Source organism: Bubalus kerabau, chromosome 15 (genome assembly GCF_029407905.1).
Source record: "Bubalus kerabau isolate K-KA32 ecotype Philippines breed swamp buffalo chromosome 15, PCC_UOA_SB_1v2, whole genome shotgun sequence".
Classification (NCBI taxonomy): domain Eukaryota; kingdom Metazoa; phylum Chordata; class Mammalia; order Artiodactyla; family Bovidae; genus Bubalus; species Bubalus kerabau.
The window spans coordinates 51,760,685-51,781,075 of NC_073638.1; the positions used below are offsets into that span (position 1 = coordinate 51,760,685).

At 42.1% G+C, this 20,391-nt stretch overlaps 1 protein-coding gene across 4 annotated transcripts in view; it reads right to left on the bottom strand.

The window, feature by feature from the left end:
* STIM1 (stromal interaction molecule 1) overlaps positions 1-20,391 on the bottom strand; it is a 202,302-nt gene that overhangs the window by 25,687 nt on the left and 156,224 nt on the right. For all 4 annotated transcript variants that reach the window (XM_055548921.1, XM_055548923.1, XM_055548924.1 and 1 more), the window contains 2 exons: positions 12,883-12,994; positions 9,502-9,617 (listed from right to left, as the gene is read on the bottom strand). In XM_055548921.1, the coding sequence (XP_055404896.1) occupies positions 9,502-9,617; positions 12,883-12,994 (228 nt within the window). The remainder of the gene's footprint in view (positions 1-9,501; positions 9,618-12,882; positions 12,995-20,391) is intronic.

Below are 20,391 nucleotides of genomic sequence, written 5' to 3' on the forward strand. Positions count from 1 at the left end.
AGAATGTGATGCTCCAGTAATTATCACGTTCTGGAATCCCCTCTCCCCATGTATTCTATCTGCTTCTCTACTGCCCACAGTCCCCTGTGCCTGACAGATACAGATACTCACTCCTCACTGCCACAATAGGTGCTAGGAATTTCTTTTGTCATTTACATAGCCTTCTATGCTGAGGTGTCTATTTAACCTGTAAGAACTATTTCTGGGCCCTCTTTTCTTCTGATTGTAGCCCCCCAAAAAATGCCTTAGCTGCCCCACTGGTGCACAGATACTACACGGGGAGCAGTTCTCCGCACAGCTAAGCTGAGCCAGACTCTTCCCCTACTTCCCCCAAGCCTGTAGCTTATCCCCCGTATAATCAATTATACTTTCAATAAAAGAGAGGGAAATCTGAAATAACAAACAAACAAAAAAGCAGGTACAAAGGGCTGTGGATCCCCAAGGGAAAGTGGAAAGTAAGAGGGAAGGGTTGAGCATGCCCAGGAAGAGGCTGGAAAGGCATCCTAGAGAAGGAACATAACGAAAAGGAGAAAGCAGGTAAGAACAGAGCAAGCTGTGCCAGACAAACAGCCTCTCCTGCTCACTGATGACTTCCCCTATTACCTGAGCCACTGTGGAAGGAAGACAAGGTGCAGTCTTTGTCTTTTCCTCTTCACAAGTCCCCCCAACCCCCATGATTACTGTGAAGGCCTCTTTCTGCACCTTTCTCAGTACTCCTAACAGCACAAAGGGCACCCAGCCCTGAGTCCAAGACAGTGATACACACTAACAATAGCAGCTACCACTTAGGGGAAACTGGGACACAGAGAACCTTAGGAATGTGCCCAAGGTCACCAAGTGACTGAGTGATAGAGCCAGTCTGTTTGATTTCAGAGCTGGGACTCTTACATCTTGTCTCCTCTAACAGAAGTGGGGGGTGGGATAATATAGTAGAAAAGAGAGCTGAAATATAAGCTAAAAATCTAGGTTTGAGTCATGGCTCTGTTGTTTAAAACTCGCCTCATTTGAGCTTCAGTTTCTCTCTCAGTGAATCATTTGCTGCCATAATGAGAGATCAGCTGAGACCCCAAACTGAACACTGTCTTTGGGCCTCTGTGTCTCAGAGCACACCTGACATCTGGCCACCGGCACTGTCAGGAGAGCCCCAGCTGGGCCAGCCTAGAGCCAGCTCTGCTGGCAGAAGACAGGAAACACCTGTGCTGCTCTGTGGCCCACGCAGGGAGGGCCAAGCTGTCTTCCATGGTCAGGACTCCAGACTAAGCCAGTCTGATCCTCCTTCCCTCTTCCCAAGCTCTGAGGCTGCTGCGGGCAGATGGATCCACTCACTCAGCAGACCCCACAGCTACTGTAAACAAAATTGTGATTTGCAATTTCTCAAGCCTCAGACCAGCGGTGGGACTTCATTAATACTGGGCAAGGTAGCCACAACTGGCAACTGAAGCCAGCCCAGGTGCCCAGGGGGTGTTCACTGCAAGCCAGTGGGGAGGCCTGAGACCACACCATAATAGCTCACCCTGGATGCAGAACCCAGGTCCAAGCTAGCACAGGCTATCACTCTAAATTCTGCATGGGTGCTGGACAGGGAAGAGCACTGACTAGGGGTTTTAGTCCATGTGCAAATGGAAAAACAGAACCTAGGGGACTCAGGTCAAGGGATTCTCTGCAGGCACCCATCAGGGGCGGCCCACTCTTGCAGAAGTCTCCTGGCAAACAGCTTCCTAGTATCTTCCTTAGGTTCCATCTGATAATTTTCTAAATTTTTCTTTAAGAAGCATCAGCAGGAAAGTATAAAAAACAATCTCTGCCTTCAGGACAGCTGCTGGATTCATCTTAGCTCCCAGGGAACACCAATTCTGAGTTCTTAAATGAGAAAGCCAGTAAGAGCCTAAATGACCGAGACCATTTCACAGATGAGGGAAGCCAAATCTAAGCAGAAGTGAACTGCCAAAGGTCACGTGATAAGACAAGGGCTGAACACAGAGGTCCTAAAAGTACAGGATACAGGCAGTAGGGGGAAAGAACAGGCCTCCCACCTTTTACACAGAATCCTTATCAACCCAAGGGTTTCTCCCCAAAACCATGGAATGTCACAGCTGAAAGGAGTCATAAGGATCCTTCAGTTCAGTTGTTTCATGATACAAACCAGCAAATATATACTGAGAAAAACAATCTACACAAGGTCACACAGTGAGTGGCAATTTTGAAAAGAGACCAACATGCTTCCCTAGGTTTATAAGAAGTTCTCTAAATGGAAGTCTAAAGGTTATAAAAAATCAAGTTGTAATAATGATGATGATGATGATGGTGGGAGACATAATCCACATACTCTAAAATTCATTCTTTTAAATTAAACAATTCAGTGATTTTAGTGTATTCACAAGGTTGTGCAACCATCAGCACAATTAACTTTAGAACCTTAATCATTATCCCCAAAGAAATCCCATACCCATTATCAGCCACTTCCCATTTCCCACTCACTCTAGCCCCTGCCAGCCACCAATCTTAATTTGATCCTCATGGATTTATCTATTCTGAATATTGCATATAAATGGAATCATACAATACATGTTCTTGTAGCATGTAATCAGAACTTCACTTCCTTTTATGGTTGAGTTATATTTCATTGTGTTTATATACTACAACTATTTATCCATTCATCCATCAATGTATATATGGGTTGCTTCCACCTCAGCTATTGTGAATAATGCTGCTATGTACATGTACTTGTTTCAGTACCTGTTTTCAATTTGGGGGTACATTCCTAGGTATGAAATCGCTGAGTTATATGGTAACTATGTTTAACTTTTTGAGGAATGATGAGACTATTTTCTAAAGTAGCTGAAGCTTTCTCGTTATCACTAGAAATTTACAAATGTTCTAATTTCTCCATCTCCCTGCCAACACTTACTTTCTGTTCTTCCCTCTGTTTTCACTTTTATTGTGGCTCTCCTAGTAGATGTGAAGTATCTTCTTAACTCTAGCACCTCTGCTCTGCCTACTTCAGAAACAGTTTTCTGTTGACCTCTGACCTCCTTTAGATTAGGTTACAGGCAACCTAGAGGCTAAATGAAATGAGTCTAGGAGAAGATACTCCTGTCCTGGTATCAGCCTAACCCAATTCACTGGGGCTCCCCTTGCTGGCTCTGACCTCCAGGACCCAGTACCATGTACCCAGGATTCTGATTCTCATGCTCTCTAGACCTAGATGATTTTTCTCTTTTTTTAAATTTATTTATTTTAATTGGAGGCTAATTACTTTACAATATTGCATTGGTTTTGCCATACATTGACATGAATCCGCCATGGGTTTACATGTGTTCCCCATCCTGAACCTCCCTCCCACCTCCCTCCCCATACCATCCCTCTGGGTCATCTCAGTGAATCAGCCCCGAGCATCCTGTATCATGCATCGAACCTGGACTGGTGATTCATTTGACATATGATAATATACATGTTTCAATGCCATTCTCCCAAATCTTCCCACCCTCTCCCTCTCCCACAGAGTCCAAAAGACTGTTCTATACATCTGTGTCTCTTTTACTGTCTCGCATACAGGATTGTCGTTACCATCTTTATAAATTCCATATATATGCATTAGTATACTGTATTGGTGTTCTTCTTTCTGGCTTACTTCACTCTGTATAATAGGCTCCAGTTTCATCCACCTCATTAGAATTGATTCAAATGTATTCTTTTTAATGGCTGAGTAATATTCCATTGTGATATGTACCACAGCTTTCTTATCCATTCATCTGCTGATGGGCATCCAGGTTGCTTCCATGTCCTGGCTATTATAAACAGTGCTGCGATGAACATTGGGGTACACGTGTCTCTTTCCCTTCTGGTTTCCTCAGTGTGTATGCCCAGCAGTGGGATTGCTGGGTCATAACGCAGTTCTATTTCCAGTTTTTTAAGGAATCTCCACACTGTTCTCCATAGTGGCTGTACTAGTTTGCATTCCCACCAACAGTGTAAGAGGGTTCCCTTTTCTCCACACCCTCTCCAGCATTTATAGCTTGTAGACTTTTGGATCGCAGCCATTCTGACTGGTGTGAAATGGTACCTCATAGTGGTTTTAATTTGCATTTCTCTGATAATGAGTGATGTTGAGCATCTTTTCATGTGTTTATTAGCCATCTGTATGTCTTCTTTGGAGAAATGTCTATTTAGTTCTTTGGCCCATTTTTTGATTGGGTCATTTATTTTTCTGGAATTGAGCTGTAGGAGTTGCTTGTATATTTTTGAGATTAGTTGTTTGTCAGTTGCTTCATTTGCTATTATTTTCTCCCATTCTGAAGGCTGTCTTTTCACCTTGCTTATAGTTTTCTTTGTTGTGCAGAAGCTTTTAAGTTTAATTAGGTCCCATTTGTTTATTTTTGCTTTTATTTCCAATATTCTGGGAGGTGGGTCATAGAGGATCCTGCTGTGATGTATGTCGGAGAGTGTTTTGCCTATGTTCTCCTCTAAGAGTTTTATAGTTTCTGGGCTTACATTGAGATCTTTAATCCATTTTGAGTTTATTTTTGTGTATGGTGTTAGAAAGTGCTCTAGTTTCATTCTTTTACAAGTGGTTGACCAGTTTTCCCAGCACCACTTGTTAAAGAGATTGTCTTTAATCCATTGTATATCCTTGCCTCCTTTGTCAAAGATAAGGTGTCCATAGGTGCGTGGATTTATCTCTGGGCTTTCTATTTTGTTCCATTGATCCATATTTCTGTTTTGTCCCAGTACCATAGTGTCTTGATGACTGTGGCTTTGTAGTAGAGCCTGAAGTCAGGCAGATTGATTCCTCCAGTTCCATTCTTCTTTCTCAAGATTGCTTTGGCTATTCGAGGTTTTTTGTATTCCCATACAAATTGTGAAATTATTTGTTCTAGTTCTCTGAAAAATACCATTGGTTGCTTGATAAGGATTGCATTGAATCTATAGATTGCTTTGGGCAGTATACTCATTTTCACTATATTGATTCTTCTGATCCATGAACACAGTATATTTCTCCATCTCTTAGTGTCCTCTTTGATTTCTTTCACCAGTGTTTTATAGTTTTCTATATATATGTCTTTTGTTTCTTTAGGTAGATATCGTCCTAAGTATTTTATTCTTTTCGTTGCAATGGTGAATGGAATTTTTTCCTTAATTTCTCTTTCTGCTTTCTCATTGTTAGTATATAGGAATGCAAGGAATTTCTGTGTTTTGATTTTATATCCTGCAACTTTACTGTATTCATTTACTAGTTCTAGTAATTTTCTGGTGGAGTCTTTAGGGTTTTCTATGTAGAGGATCATATCATCTGCAAATAGTGAGGGTTTTGCTTCTTCTTTTCCAATCTGGATTCCTTTTATTTCTTTTTCTGCTCTGATTGCTGTGGCCAAAACTTCCAAAACTATGTTGAATAGTAGTGGTAAGAGTGGGCACCCTTGTCTTGTTCCTGACTTTAGAGGAAATGCTTTCAATTTTTCACCATTGAGGATAATGTTTGCTGTGAGTTTGTTATATATAGCTTTTATTATGTTGAGGTATGTTCCTTTTATTCCTGCTTTCTTGAGGGTTTTTATCATAAATGGATATTGAATTTTGTCAAAGGCTTTCTCTGCATCTATTGAGATAATCATATGGTTTTTACTTTTCAATTTGTTAATGTGGTGTATTACGTTGATTGATTTGCAGATATTGAAGAATCCTTGCATCCCTGGGATAAAGCCCACTTGGTCATGGTGTATGATCTTTTTAATGTGTTGTTGGATTCTATTTGCTAGAATTTTGTTAAGGATTTTTGCATCTATGTTCATCAGTGATATTGGCCTGTAGTTTTCTTTTTTTGTGGCATCTTTGTCAGGTTTTGGTATTAGGGTGATGGTGGCCTCATAGAATGACTTTGGAAGTTTACCTTCCTCTGCAATTTTCTGGAAGAGTTTGAGTAGGATAGGTGTTAGCTCCTCTCTAAATTTTTGGTAGAATTCAGCTGTGAAGCCGTCTGGATCTGGGCTTTTGTTTGCTGGAAGATTTCTGATTACAGTTTCAATTTCTTTGCTTCTGATCTGTCTGTTAAGATTTTCTATTTCTTCCTGGTTCAGTTTTGGAAAGTTGTACTTTTCTAAGAATTTGTCCAGTTCTTCCACGTTGTCCATTTTATTGGCATATAGTTGCTGATAATAGTCTCTTATGATCCTTCATATTTCTGTGTTGTCTGTTGTGATCTCTCCATTTTCATTTCTAATTTTGTTGATTTGATTTTTCTCCCTTTGTTTCTTGATGAGTCTGGCTAATGGTTTGTCAATTTTATTTATCTTCTCAAAGAACCAGCTTTTGGCTTTGTTGATTTTTGCTATGGTCTCTCTTGTTTCTTTTGCATTTATTTCTGCCCTAATTTTTAAGATTTCTTTCCTTCTATTAACCCTGGGGTTCTTCATTTCTCCCTTTTCTAGTTGCTTTAGGTGTAGAGTTAGGTTATTTATTTGACTTTTTTCTCGTTTCTTGAGGTAAGCCTGTATTGCTATGAACCTTCCCCTTTGCACTGCTTTTATAGTGTCCCATAGGTTTTGGGTTGTTGTGTTTTCATTTTCATTTCTATGCATATTTTGATTTCTTTTTTGATTTCTTGTGTGATTTGTTGGTTGTTCAGCAGCATGTTGTTCAGCCTCCATATGTTGGAATTTTTAATAGTTTTTCTCCTGCAATTGACATCTAATCTTACTGCATTATGGTCAGAAAAGATGCTTGGAATGATTTAAATTTTTTTGAATTTACCAAGGCTAGATTTATGGCCCAGGATATGATCTATCCTGGAGAAGGTTCTGTGTGTGCTTGAGAAAAATGTGATTTTTCCATTTGCAGTTCTTACTTAACCTGTTTTTAACACACCCTTTCAGATATGGTAAATACTATTTCGATACAGACCGTGTGTATGCTACATTGCTTCAGTCATGTCTGACTCTTTGCAACCCTATAGACTGTAGCCTGCCAGGCTCCTCTGTCCATGGGATTCTCCAGGCAAGAATACTGGAGTGGGTTGCCATTTCCTTTTCCAAGGGATCTTCCTGAACCAGGGATCAAACCCACATCTCTTATGTCTTACGTCTCCTGCTCTGGCGGATGGGTTCTTTACCGCTAGCACTAGCTGTCTTAACAGTCTATTAGTATATCTCAGAAGACTAAAGAAGATTTCAGAGTGCCAAAGGCCTCCCCATAACTGCAGGGTGACATAGGAGAGCCTCTGAAAAAATAACCTAGCTTTCACTGCTGGGTTTGATTCTTCTGGTATAAACGTTTTTGCTGGTGTATACAAAGAAAGGGGGGTAGGCTGATAATAAAGAAAGTTTAAAAAGGCCACTTCCCATTTTTCAAGAGTCAGCTCAAGAGTGATCCTCTCCATAAAACTTCTTGGTCTCCAACTGAAAACTCCCTACTTCGTGCTCTCATCTGAACTATGGAATGACTTACATGACTGTTATACCACTGTATCTGTTGACCATTTACTGAATTTGTTGACACTCCAATGTTCATTTAGATGGAACTTCTTGAGAGAAGAGACTGTCATTTAGTGGTGCACTGTAGGTGCTTTAAAAATGTTGGTGGATGAATAAAAGGCCATTGCTCAGTACAGAGGGTGGGCCTCACAATTAGAGCCTTCATTGTGTCATTTATTCAAAACTTATAAATGAATGATAAGAAAAAATGTGTCCTAGGACCAAAAAGGCTTCCCTGGTGGCTTACACAGTAAAGAATCCGCTTGCGATGCAGGAGAGCTGGGCTCAATCCCTGGGTTGGGAAGATCCCCTGGAGGAGGGCATGGTAACCCACTCCAGTATTCTTGCCTGGAGAATCCTCATAGACAGAGAGGCCTGGTGGGCTACAGTCCATGGGGTCGCAAAGAGTCAGACATGACTGAGTGACTAAGCATGTAGAACAGGACCAAAAAAGGCAACAAAGCAGATGAAAATGGTCTTCTCCCATGTTGCTCTGTTTCACACTTACAAAAGGTATAGACCTTCTGAAGACAAAACTATGGAGAGGTAAAAAAAAAAAAAAAAATCAGTGATTGCCAGGGGTTGAGGAAGAAAGAAGGATAAACAGGTGGAGCACAGAGGATCTTTAGGGCAGTGAAAAACCATTCTGTCTGACACCACACAGGTGGACACAAGTCATCATACATTTGTCCAAACCCACAGACCGCACAATACCAAGAGTGAATCTTAATGTAAACTATGGACTCTGAGTGATAATGCTGTGTCAGTATAGGTTCAGCAGTTATTACAAATGTACCACCGTGGTGAGGATGTTTTTAATGGGGAAGGCTATGCATGTATAGGGGCAGAAGCGTATGGAAAATCTCTGTACCTTCCACTCAATTTTGATGTGAACCTAAATCTACTCAAAAAAATAATGTCTAGGGACTTCCCCAGTGGTACAGTGGTTAAGACTCTGTGCTTCCACTGCAGTGGCATGGGTTCAACCCCTGGTAAGGGAACTATGATCCCACATGCCATGCAGCATGGCTAAAAGAGAAAAAAAAAAATTTAACGTTTTAAATTAAAAAATAAAAATAGGGAATTTCTTGATGGTTAGGACTTGGGCTTTCACTGCTGTGGGCCTGAGTTTGATCCCTGGTTGGGGAACTAAGATCCCACAAGCCCTGCTGCCAAAAACTAAAATAAATAAATCTCAAAAAATAATAAAATAAAAATAAAGTCTATTAAAGCTTTTTTAAACCAAAAACTTATGGACCTATCCACCTCTACTGAGACATCAGCTTGGGTACTTGTCAAAGGAAATGTCACACTGCCACTGACCCTGCCTGCCGGCAGCTTCTCTGGACTGGTGTTGGGCTTCACAGTATCCTGCTGCTGGCATCCTCCGCTGGGGTCATGCTGGTGCCCACAGCTCCCAAAGGACACAGAGTAGGCCCTAAGAGCCTTCTGGTCAAGGCAAATTTTCTAAGAAATTTTACTACTCTGTGTTGAGTTCACTTAGAATAAAAAAGGATAGCAAGGTTGATCATTCCCACCTGACAGATGTTCAGGAGCTGAAGCACCTAATCCTAGCAACTGACCCTGGGCTGAAGAGACCAACCTGCCCTAGTCCAAGGTATCTCTGTTGCTTCAGTGAAAGCCTGCTTAGCCCTGTTTGGTTGTTCAAGGACACAAAATGTTCAGCAATCAGTCCATGGCCTCTGCATGTCCAGTGACAGCAAGAACAGCTAGACAGCACTCAGCCCGCTTCAGGTTGTTATCCCTGAGCATACCATTCATATTTAGTGTCTGTATCCTCACTCAGGTTGTTTTCTCCACCTAGACTGCCTTCTCCTGCCTCCTCCATGGAATAAAGCCCTACCCATCTTTAAAGGCATAGGTCACATGCCACCTTTTTTATAGAATGCCTTCTTTAACCTTCTGATGTACCTCTGTAGAACATTCATTTTTATCCCTTTGGGGCAGACCCAGGACCTCAACCCAGCCTTGGGGTCCATGGCACATCAGCAGCCTTCCCTCTGCCCCGACTCACAGAGAGGAGGCCCAAAGAGCACCGTGTCCAGGGCCTTCAGCTGCAGCTTCTGCCGATGGCTCCGGTCTGTCATCTTCAACACAGTCCCTGTCATGGTGGTATTGGTTACAGCGAGCCTGTGGGGGCAAACAGTAGGGGCTCAGTTCCCTGCCGGCAAAGCAGAAAGGATCCTGGTAGGATTACCCACCTCCTCCAGGAACACTTCCATGAATTCTAGCTCCTGGTGCTTGCTCCCCTCTGCACTCTAGTATACAGAGTCAACACCAGTGGATCTCAACAAGTAGTAAAGAGAGCACATAACATTCACCAAGAATTTGTTCACCTTTCTCCCCATGTCCATCATCTCCTGAATATCATATTTTCTAAGGATTAACTATCTGTGACCATTCCCATACTCAACTGTAAATTTTCTGTTGTGCTTCTCCTCCCAGGGATTATCCACCAAACACCTGTCTCCACACTCCCACCTTCTATAAATGCATTCTCCTGTCCAGCCCAGGTCAAAATGTTATGCCACATGACCCAGGGATTCTGAGGGCCTCTGAATTTACCTGATCCTAACTGTCATTAAATATAAATCTGCTGACAAAGAGCATTGCATTAGTCTTGTCATCTTGTATTTGAGTAATAGTAATTGACTCTCAATCACATTACTATATTTTTTATATTCTTCAATCATACTGTTAATAATAACTTAATAAGAGAGGACCTATAAACAAGGAAATGGTATAGGAAAAACTGGACTTTGTTTCTCTTCTGCTCGAATTTAGTGGGTACAGAGGGGAGAGGAGTATAAGACATGAAAGGTTGAAAAACCACTGGTCTGGGTCCCACAAGTGAGGATGACCTACTATACTATGGTTTGTGCTCTTTTCTGATTCATAGCTTTGTTTCCCTAGATAAAGAAAAGCTTCTGACATCAGTGTGTCATTTACACTCCTGCCTGGGCATGCAGGCATAGTTACTTCTTTCTCTAGTCCTGGGAAGCAACCAAGCCCATCTATAAAACAGGCAGTGAGATACCCTGATGTGGGTGAGGGTGGGGTAGGGGTGGGGATGGTCAGGAGATTCAGTTTCTGGCCCCAGCTCCATCAATGGTTCACTTGTCTGACATAAGCTGCTTAATCTCTTCCCTGGGGCCTCAATTTCCTTCTGTGTAAACTTAAGTAAATCCGATGCTTCTCACAAACTTGGGAGTTCTTGGGGCTCTCTTTAGAGCACTTCTAACAAGTGTACCGGCCTTCATCTAACTGATCAAAGTTAAGTATCACCTTTTCTACAGTCTATTTGTCAAAGAAACCTATGAATTTCTAAGCAACGAGAAATGAGAAAGGAACTAACATTTATTAAACTGCTGTGTATCTCATACTATTCTGACACTTTACATACAATACCTCATTTAGTCCCCACACTTTAGGAACCCAGTTCTTTTATTAGCAGAGACTTAGGGATAAGTAATTTGCCCACTTACACAGCAAGTAAGTGGCAAAGGCAGGATTCAACCCAAATCTGCTAGATTCATCCCATTATACCATGCTGCCTAGTGATAGGCCTAGAAAAACACCCCCACTCCACCCCACACTCCCTGCTCTGAAGGCTCCACGCTTCCTACTGTCACTGAGGCACCACAGTTTGGCTGCCTCTACCCCTGTGCCCAGCCTGGCTGGATCTGGTCTCAGATCTAATCCTAGTCATAGGATGGCCAAGTAAGCTCACTACCTGAGAACTGATTCCTCATCTATGTTTTCCAGCTTAATCCAAGCCATTGCCATTCTTCAAGATGGAATGGGTCAGGGATCCACAAGGTGTAGGTAACACTGCTATTTCCATGAGAAAGAACCTAAATCCTGGAGCTTCATGGTTAATCATCTGTTTGATTGTCTGTCTCTTCCACTAAACACAGAGTTCCTCAAGGCAAATGTGGGGTCTAATGTGTTTCTTTGTCCTCAAGGCCCAGGAGAGAGCATGGCACAGGGTATGCTTGGTAAAGTGTTGTTAAATAGAACTACACTGAGTATTTCCAGGATGCCTATTTTCAACTACATGGGGCAAGAGGAAGATGCAGTGAAAAAAGCAGGGCATTTAGAACCAGGCAGACCTAAGTTCAAATCCCAGCTCTGCAACCTACTGGCTTTGATAAATCATAAAATATTTGAAATTCAGTTTGTTTGCCCAAAAGTTGGGATAATAATTCCTTCCTCCCAGAATAGTGGGAATCAACTGAAATAACAGGTAGGAAAGAAACTCTATAAAGGGATATACAAACATTAAGATTATTACTCTCTCTAGAGTAGGGAGAAGCCGTGAAGAAGAGGCTGCAGGCAGCAGAGGAGGGACCAGCCAGCTCAGCTAAGCCTGGACAGTACTGCCCGGTAGCTCTATGGCTAGAGGCTGCAATGTGTGGACATTCCAACAGCTTCACCTTCCCCTTTTCCCTTTGCTGAAGCTCATAACCAGATGCACCTACATAATATGACAGATTATACATAATGAGCACTTACCAGGCAGTAAGCCCTTTGAGGGGAAGGGCAACTTGTTGCCATCTTTATTCCCAGCACCCAGCACAAGTGCTTGGCACAGAACAAGTACCCAGTAAATACTGATTGAATGAATAAGTAAATGGATTAATCACTGGATGACATACAGCACTAGTTGACATAACAAGAAGTCCAAGCAGTACTCTAGCCCCTCCCCACACCACCCCAAGTCCTAGCATACTGTATCTGTAAGAGGGGCAGAGTTAGGACACAACAGTTGTTGGAACAGTCACTCCAGAGAGGAGGCTGGGGCCAATGCTAGTTGGCCCCCATCTCTGCACCATTTTTTTAGAGTAGATAAACTGTGTATGGGTAATTCAGGGGAAGTTAAAGGAGCCCTGGGGCCCCAGTGCCACGGGCAATAAAAAAGACAGCGGCTGGGGGGGAGCCAGAAGAAGAAAAGAGAAGCAGCACAGGCTTTGAAGTCTACCCAGATCTAGGTTCAAATCACAGTTTTGCCTCTAACTAGCCATGTGGCCTTGGAAAAGTTACTTAGCCAGGCTTATCACCTAGACACAATAATACCTACCTTACAGGACTGATGTAAGAATTAAATGATACTGTATATAAAGTGTTGAGTAGAGTGCCTGGCATGTATTAAGCACTCAATAAATGGCAGCCATTAGTACTCTTCCCAGGATTGATAGAAATATTAAATAAGAGAATAGATGTGAAGTGCCCATTATGCTTTATAGTAAGTACACAGTAAATGTGAGAAAAGAAGTCTACAAATTCTGCACTGAAAGGAGTGAAACTTCATTTAATACATGAGAGCAACCTGAAGGCAGGCCAACCCCATCCCATTCCCTACACCCCAAGTGAGAAAACCCACTCTCCTCCTGACCTTGGCATGGCATGGCCACTGAGCTGCAGCTTCCGGAAGGTCTCCTCATACTGAGGCAGCTCCACATACGTGATCAGCCACTGCACCACCTCATCCACGGTCCAGTTGTATACTGCAGGAAGAGATAAGTAAAGCCATGATTCCGGAATGCAAGCAATGCTTGCAACTTACTGTCATAGTCACAGTGACCTTAACATTCACCACGTCTATGTGTTTTCTCCCATAAAATCCTAACAATGAAGGAATATATACAGTACTTTTTGTTTTCTTGGGCTCCAAAATCTCTGCTGACGGTGACTGCAGCCATGAAATTAAAAGACGCTTGTTCCTTGGAAGAAAAGTTATGACCAATGACCAATCTAGACAGCATATTAAAAAGCAGAGACATTACTTTGACGACAAAGGTCTGTCTAGTAGAACCTATAGTTTTTCCAGTAATCATGCATGGATGTGAGAGTTGGACCATTAAGAAAGCTGAGTACCGAAGAATTGATGCTTTTGAACTGTGGTGTTGGAGAAGACTCTTGAGAGTCCCTTGGACTGCAAGGAGATCAAATCAGTCAATCCTAAAGGAAATCCACCCTGAATATTCACTGGAAGGACTGATGCTGAAGCTGAAGCTCCAATACTTTGGCCACCTGATGTGAAGAACTGACTCATTGGAAAATGAGTTTTCCAATGACTCAAGAAATGACTCATTGAAAAATCAGTTTCCCTGATGCTGGGAAAGATTGAAGGCTGGAGGAGAAGGGGACGACAGAGGATGAGATGGTTGGATGGCATCATTGACTCAATGGACATGAGTTTGAGCTAGCTCCGGGAGTTGGTGATGAGACAGGGAAGCCTGGCGTGGTGCAGTCAATGGGGTCGCAAAGAGTAGGACATGACTGAGCAACTGAACTGAACTGAACTGATAGGGAATGGATTTTTTCTTGTACTATCCTGGTGTATCTGGGATAAAATAATCCTGAATTACTATATCATGACTTCCCTGGTGGCTCAGACGGTAAAAGCATCTGCCTACGATGTGGGAGACCCGGGTTCGATCCCTAGGTTGGGAAGATCCCCTGGAGAAGGAAATGGCAACCCACTCCAATATTCTTGCCTGGAAAATCCCATGGACAGAGGGGCCTGGCAGGCTACAGTCCATAGGGTCACAAAGAGTCGGACACGACTGAGCAACTTCACTTCACTTCACTTCATATTACATTATGTATTTTTATAATAATAATAAAATGATACTAATAGAATCCATCATTTATGTAGCACTTACTTTATAACAGGAACTGTGCTAAGCACTTCACATATATTAGCTCACTAATCTTTTCAACAACCATGTAAAGGATATATACCACTTTATCCCTATTTTACAGATGAAGAAACTGAGGCACAAAAAGGTTATGTAACTTTCCCAAAATTTTCCAGCCAGGAACTGGTAAATATTGAACTCAAGCAGTCTGGCTTCATGACTTGCCCTGGCCATTATGTCATAAACATCATATGTATATAACATTCTTTAATTTATATAAGAATATACATGGAGGTTATTTATACACACACACACACACACACACACATATACATATATTCTCCCTGACACTGCAGGAAAGCTTCATACAAATCTGAGCCAAGAGATGGATCCAGATGACATCACTAAGCTCTGAATGAGATCATACCTATTCATATATTTTTCAGTTCTGTGCAAAAAATAAATTTCCCCTTTTGCTTATATCAGGTTGAAAAGATTTTCTATCACAACAGGAGTCAATTCTAACTGAAACAATTACTGAATGATCATTCATAATATGGCAAATCACATCATTACCATAAGTGGACCACTGTACCTAATCATTTCCTCAGTATTATAAGACTATGACTTTTTAAAAATGGAAACTATAAAAATAATAATTTAAAAATATTTTAATAGTTGTGTGGTATTTAGCCACAGAGATAACAAATTTATCTCCATGTTTTGTCAAGAATCAACAATAAAGGAATAGAAGGGGACTTAATGTGCAAGGAATATGTTCAAGCCAAGAAAAGGTCAAGTGAAATCATGATGCATTATATAAAACAAAGTTTCATAGGAGCTTGAATAGAGAAAAATAGTGGGAGGACTGAGTCACCATATAGCACCCAGTAATACAGCCATGCTGAACTTAAAGAACCTTGGGTGGGAGCAGTCGGGTTTCGGCAAAAATATGTCATTTTATTGGATTTGAAATGTGCTTTTATTTAAAGTATCAGTGTGTTTTTGTTTGTTTATATTTGTACACAAATTTTATATAGCAACTTAAACTTTATTTTATGTTTGTACATATTTGAATGCTATTAAATAAAACCAGCTTTGCAGGCCCAAGATAAATGATTTGCCTTAAAAGGAATTTGTACATTCCTCAAATTTGAAAACTACTGCTGTGAGCAGCAAGAAGCCAAAAAAGTTTTGAAGCAGAATGAAATGGTGAGATTTATTACCATCCTCTTTTAAGATCTATATCTTTCCCCAAAACTGTCCTGCATGAGATGGCTTTCTAATTTCCCCTTAATGGTCAGGAGAAATTGAAGGCAGGGACCATGTCCTTTTCTGTTTTGCTCACCTTCTTTGTCTCTAAAATAGTGCTTTTTATACAGTGGCATCAATAAAAATTTACTCAAAAAATAACTATCCTAAATGAGGCGTTCCAGAAATGTTCTGAATGTGTGCCACCAAACAGCAACAACAATCTTCCCAGACAAATATACAGCCCAGGTGGAGGTTAACTTCTGAAACACGTGACCAAAAATCAGCATTCCTCTGATTGTTGTTGTTCAGTCACTCAGTCATGTCAGACTCTTTGTGACCCCGTGGACTGCAGCATTCCAGACTTCCCTGTCCTTCACTGTCTCCCAGAGTTTGCTCAAACTCATGTCTACTGAGTCAGTGATGCTACTGGTATTCCTCTGGTAGGCACACCTCAGATCTTAGGTTGCTTCTGCCACTCTATATAAACTAGAGAAGTTACAAGTCTGGGCCCTGTCCCTTTACCCTTCTCCTCCCCCACAGTGGAGCCCAGCACATGGTATAAAGCAGACACTCAGAAAGAACAAAACAGTGGAAGACAAAAATACTCTAATCTCTCTGTGTCCCCCAAAAACCGCTGGGGCTCAGGAGAAAAGTCCTAAAGCCAAGAGACTTTGGAGGTAGCTTAGACCATTCGCAGAGGCACAGGAAAGGTTCTGCGAGAGGAAATGAGGCAGATCTAGTGCATTCAACTGCATCCTAGAAAACAAGGTTCTGGAGGCTTAGGTGGAGACTGCTTAGTCATCGCCTGGTTGAATTTCTAATTTCCAGACTAGAATACACTGGAGGGAAGAGAGAGATTAATTTCCAAGAGATATGCTCAAATCATAGGGCTTAGGAAAGGAGGGATGACAGAACAGGCATTAAAGATGTGCTGAGGAAAGTACAACGGATTGGCCTTTTATTCCTGAAAATGAATCTATCTCCACATACATTGTAAACATGACCACTTGCTATCATCCAGAGTGTTAGGTAATGAAGACCTAGCAGAGTGGCACAAGATGTGAGGTGGACAGACAAGTGTCAACCTGCAAAGTGCAGGGAACACATTCCTGCCTGTATTGTCAAAGGAGCTCGGCCTCACCCAGCATGACGTATGGAGTAGAAAAGCCATTTCATGTCTTGTTGCTTGAAAGGTCCACAGCCAGAAGTGCCACAAGAGTCTTTTGTCTACAGGGAAGACACCCTGATACAGGCCTGAGCATAGACCCTTGGCAGGCAGGAACTCCTCTGCTTGTGCCCTACACTGCAGTGGAGACAAGCAGGAGTCCGTCTAGGCTAGGGTTTCTTAGTCTCTGCAGCACTGACCTTTTGGACAGGTTAATTCTTTGTTGTAGGGGGCTGCCCTATGCACTGTACGACATTTAACAACCCTGGCATCTACCGACCAGATGCCAGTAGTATGCTGCCAATCATAACAATCAAAACTGTCTCGAGATACTGCCAAATGTACTCTGGGGAACAAAACTGCCCCCGGCTGAGAACCACTGCTCTAAACACATGGCAGAAGGTCTATAAGGAGACCTCCAATGAGGATAGTCAGTCCCCACAGAGCTAAGCTTTGTGGAAAAGGACAAAGACTCCAACATATTAGGGCAAACCTCAAGGCAGTTGTTTTTTGGGCTATGTGCCCACATATTATTCTGTTATCCGGCAGATGCCCTACCTAGGTAAGACTTGCCAGTATGGTGTTGCCCACTCAGAATCACTGCAGTCTGAACAAAGTAAGCCAGAGTGAGCTGTGTCCTTGTCAGACAGCAGCCCTGTGTCCCAGCATGATATCCCACCACTCAGTCAAGGCAGGGTGCCAGGACCTTGTTCCTAAGGTTCAAGTGCCTAAAAGCTAAAAATCTTGTTCTGTTTTCTCATTCCAAAAGAGAAAATGGGAAGAATCCCTGGCCCAAAGTGAGGAAGAAGGCAACACCAAGTACAGAGAGCTGTGGCTGTCAGTAAGGGGAGACAGAATTTGGCCAGGAGAGCTTAGTACTGAGAGAGATGCCAAGTGATTCACATGACCAAATCCCAGGAGGACATGCAAGCAAGAGACAGTCTTCTAAAGTTGTGATTCTCTCATCCCCTTAAGCCTCTGTCCATTTGGCTCCTAAAGACATCAAAGACTACATCTCTGGGCAAAATGACAAACAATATTACACAAAATCGGAGAAGGCCAACCCCTGGAGTTTTCAGCAACACATAGTCCTTCATAAAAGAGATACACAAGGTGACTAACTTTGTAGTCTCCAACATTTTTAATGACATAATCTGCATGTAAAAAAATTCAAGCACACATTACCATATATGAATATATATTTATAAATTAGATATATATACTGATATTGCTGCTGCTGCTAAGTCACTTCAGTCGTGTCCGACTCTGTGCGACCCCATAGACAGAAGCCCACTAGGCTCCCCCATCCCTGGGATTCTCCAGGCAAGAACACTGGAGTGGGTTGTCATGTCCTTCTCCAATACTGACATTAGGTATATTGTAAAAATATATAAAACTTAAAGAACGAGACGGAGAAGGCAATGGCACCCCACTCCAGTACTCTTGCCTGGAAAATCCATGGACAGAGGAGCCTGGTAGGCTGCAGTCCATGGGGTCGCTAAGAGTCGGGAACAACTGAGCGACTTCACTTTCACTTTTCACTTTCATGCATTGGAGAAGGAAATGGCAACCCACTCCAGTGTTCTTGCCTGGAGAATCCCAGGGACGGGGAGCCTGGTGGGCTGCCGTCTATGGGGTCGCACAGAGTCGGACATGACTGAAGCGACTTAGCAACAGTAGCAGCAGCAAAGAATGAGATAAAAATAAATGTAATACAAATATACACTATTATATTTTCCTGTTGACCCCAGTTGATTGTCTTGTGCAGTTGGAAACCACTGGTCTTTGAGCCATGTAGATGCTTGAGAGAAGGGCATTTCAAGCAGATGGAAGAGTAAGTATTACTCCCTAGCACATGAGCTATAGCAATACCTCCAGGGATATACCAGAACAGATCTCTGGCCTTGGCCAATCCTTTTTCTTGTCAGAGAAAGAATAAGTAGTAAGAAATGGGCTCCTAAATCATAATGTTTTTTCCCCTGATGGACCAGTGGTGCCTCCAGATAGAGCCCCCACTCACCTTTGTAGTTTCAAACTCACAGCCCAGAACTATGTCTGGCAGAAGGGTTACCAGTACCTTCTCTGCCTCTCTTTCACACAACTGTTAGTCATTTACTTAGCTACTCAGTTAGCCTTTGGTCAGTCTTTTGTCAACCTTTTGGTCACCTCTAGCACCATGGTTAAGGATTTGGACTCTGGAACCAAGTGATTTGGATTGAATTTGAGATCTGCTATTGACTAGATGTAAGGTCATGAACAAGTTACTTTTTTCAACCTCATTCTGTCACCTATAAAATGGTGAGAATCAGAGTTCCTACATCATAAGAATGTAGTGAAGATATGAGAAGTTCCTAGCATACAGTAAGTGCTAAAAAAAAATTAGCTATTATTATCACCATTCATTCATTCACTAAGCTTTCACTGGCTTCTACTCTAATAGATCCCTGGTTGGTTACAAGATACAGAGATCAGTCTGAATGATCTCCATCATCAAGGACTATTTTCTAGAGAAGGAGACATATAGGAAATTAAATGAATATAATACAATGTGACAAGTGCTAGGTAAAAGCAATGTATGGGATGATGTGGGAGCACAGAGGAAGGAGTGACTGCCAGAGTGAATCAGAAAAGGCATCACAAAGCCTAGATTCTTATCTGGCTACTCAGGAGACAGCATTCCAAGACACCTACAGAATCTCACCAAAGGGGCCCTCCCTAAAGACAGTTTGTAGCCTAGACTTGTGATTTTTCTCTAAGTGGTTTCCTTCTGGCTCTCACTAGCAGTTTGCCATCTGACCCTAGAATGAGGCAGATACCATGTTAGTTTTCTAACATGGAATCAATACCAAGCCTTAAACCATTATTGCAAAAAGAACCTGGCCCTTTCACCTAGGACTCATGTGATAGACCCACTAGGCCCCTGGCAAAAATCAGCTCTGCCAGTGTTCAAAAGAACATACTAGTGAACACCATCCCATAGGAAGCTACTTGGCTAGCAGAGACCAGATTAGAGAAAGACTAGCATCATGGCTGCAGAATATTAAGAGAACCTAAAGTTTGGAATGTTGAATGAGTCAAATAACTTGTATAAGATCACACAAAGGCAGACTCCTGTCTTCTACATCCCTGCTCTGGGCCAGCTCCCACACTGTGAGTTAAAATATGGAATCATATCTTTAGGGAATGGATTCATATAGGGACTTCCCTGGTGGTCCAATGGTTAACAATCTGCTTTGGAATGCAGGGCAATCAGGTTCCATCCCTGGTCAGGGAAGTAAGATCCCACATGCCACAGAACAACTAAGCCTGCACACTGCAACTACTGAGCCCATGTACCACAACTAGAGAATCCATGCACCACAACTAAACACCTCACATGGCACAACGAACTCCTGCGTGTCATGACAAAGACCCAAAGCAGCCAAATACATTTTTCTAAAAAATATGGAATCATGTAAGATAATGCCCTCAAGCATTTTTGTGGGGAAATAAAAAGGCAGGTAGCCAAGAACTTCCAGATGTACAAGTTGGATTTAGAAAAGGCAGAGGGACCAGAGATCAAATTGCCAACATCCATTGGATCATAGAAAAAGCAAGACAATTCCAGAAAAATATCTACTTTTGTGCTTCATTGACTACGCTAAAATCTTTGACTGTGTGAATCACAACAAACTGTGGGAAATTCTTAAAGAGATGGGAATACCAGACCACCTCACCTTCCTCTTGAGAAACCTGTATGCAGGTCAAGAAGCAACAGTTAGAACTAGACATGGATCAACAGACTGGCTCCAAATTGGGAAAGGAGTATGTCAAGGCTGTATATTGTCACCCTATTTATTTC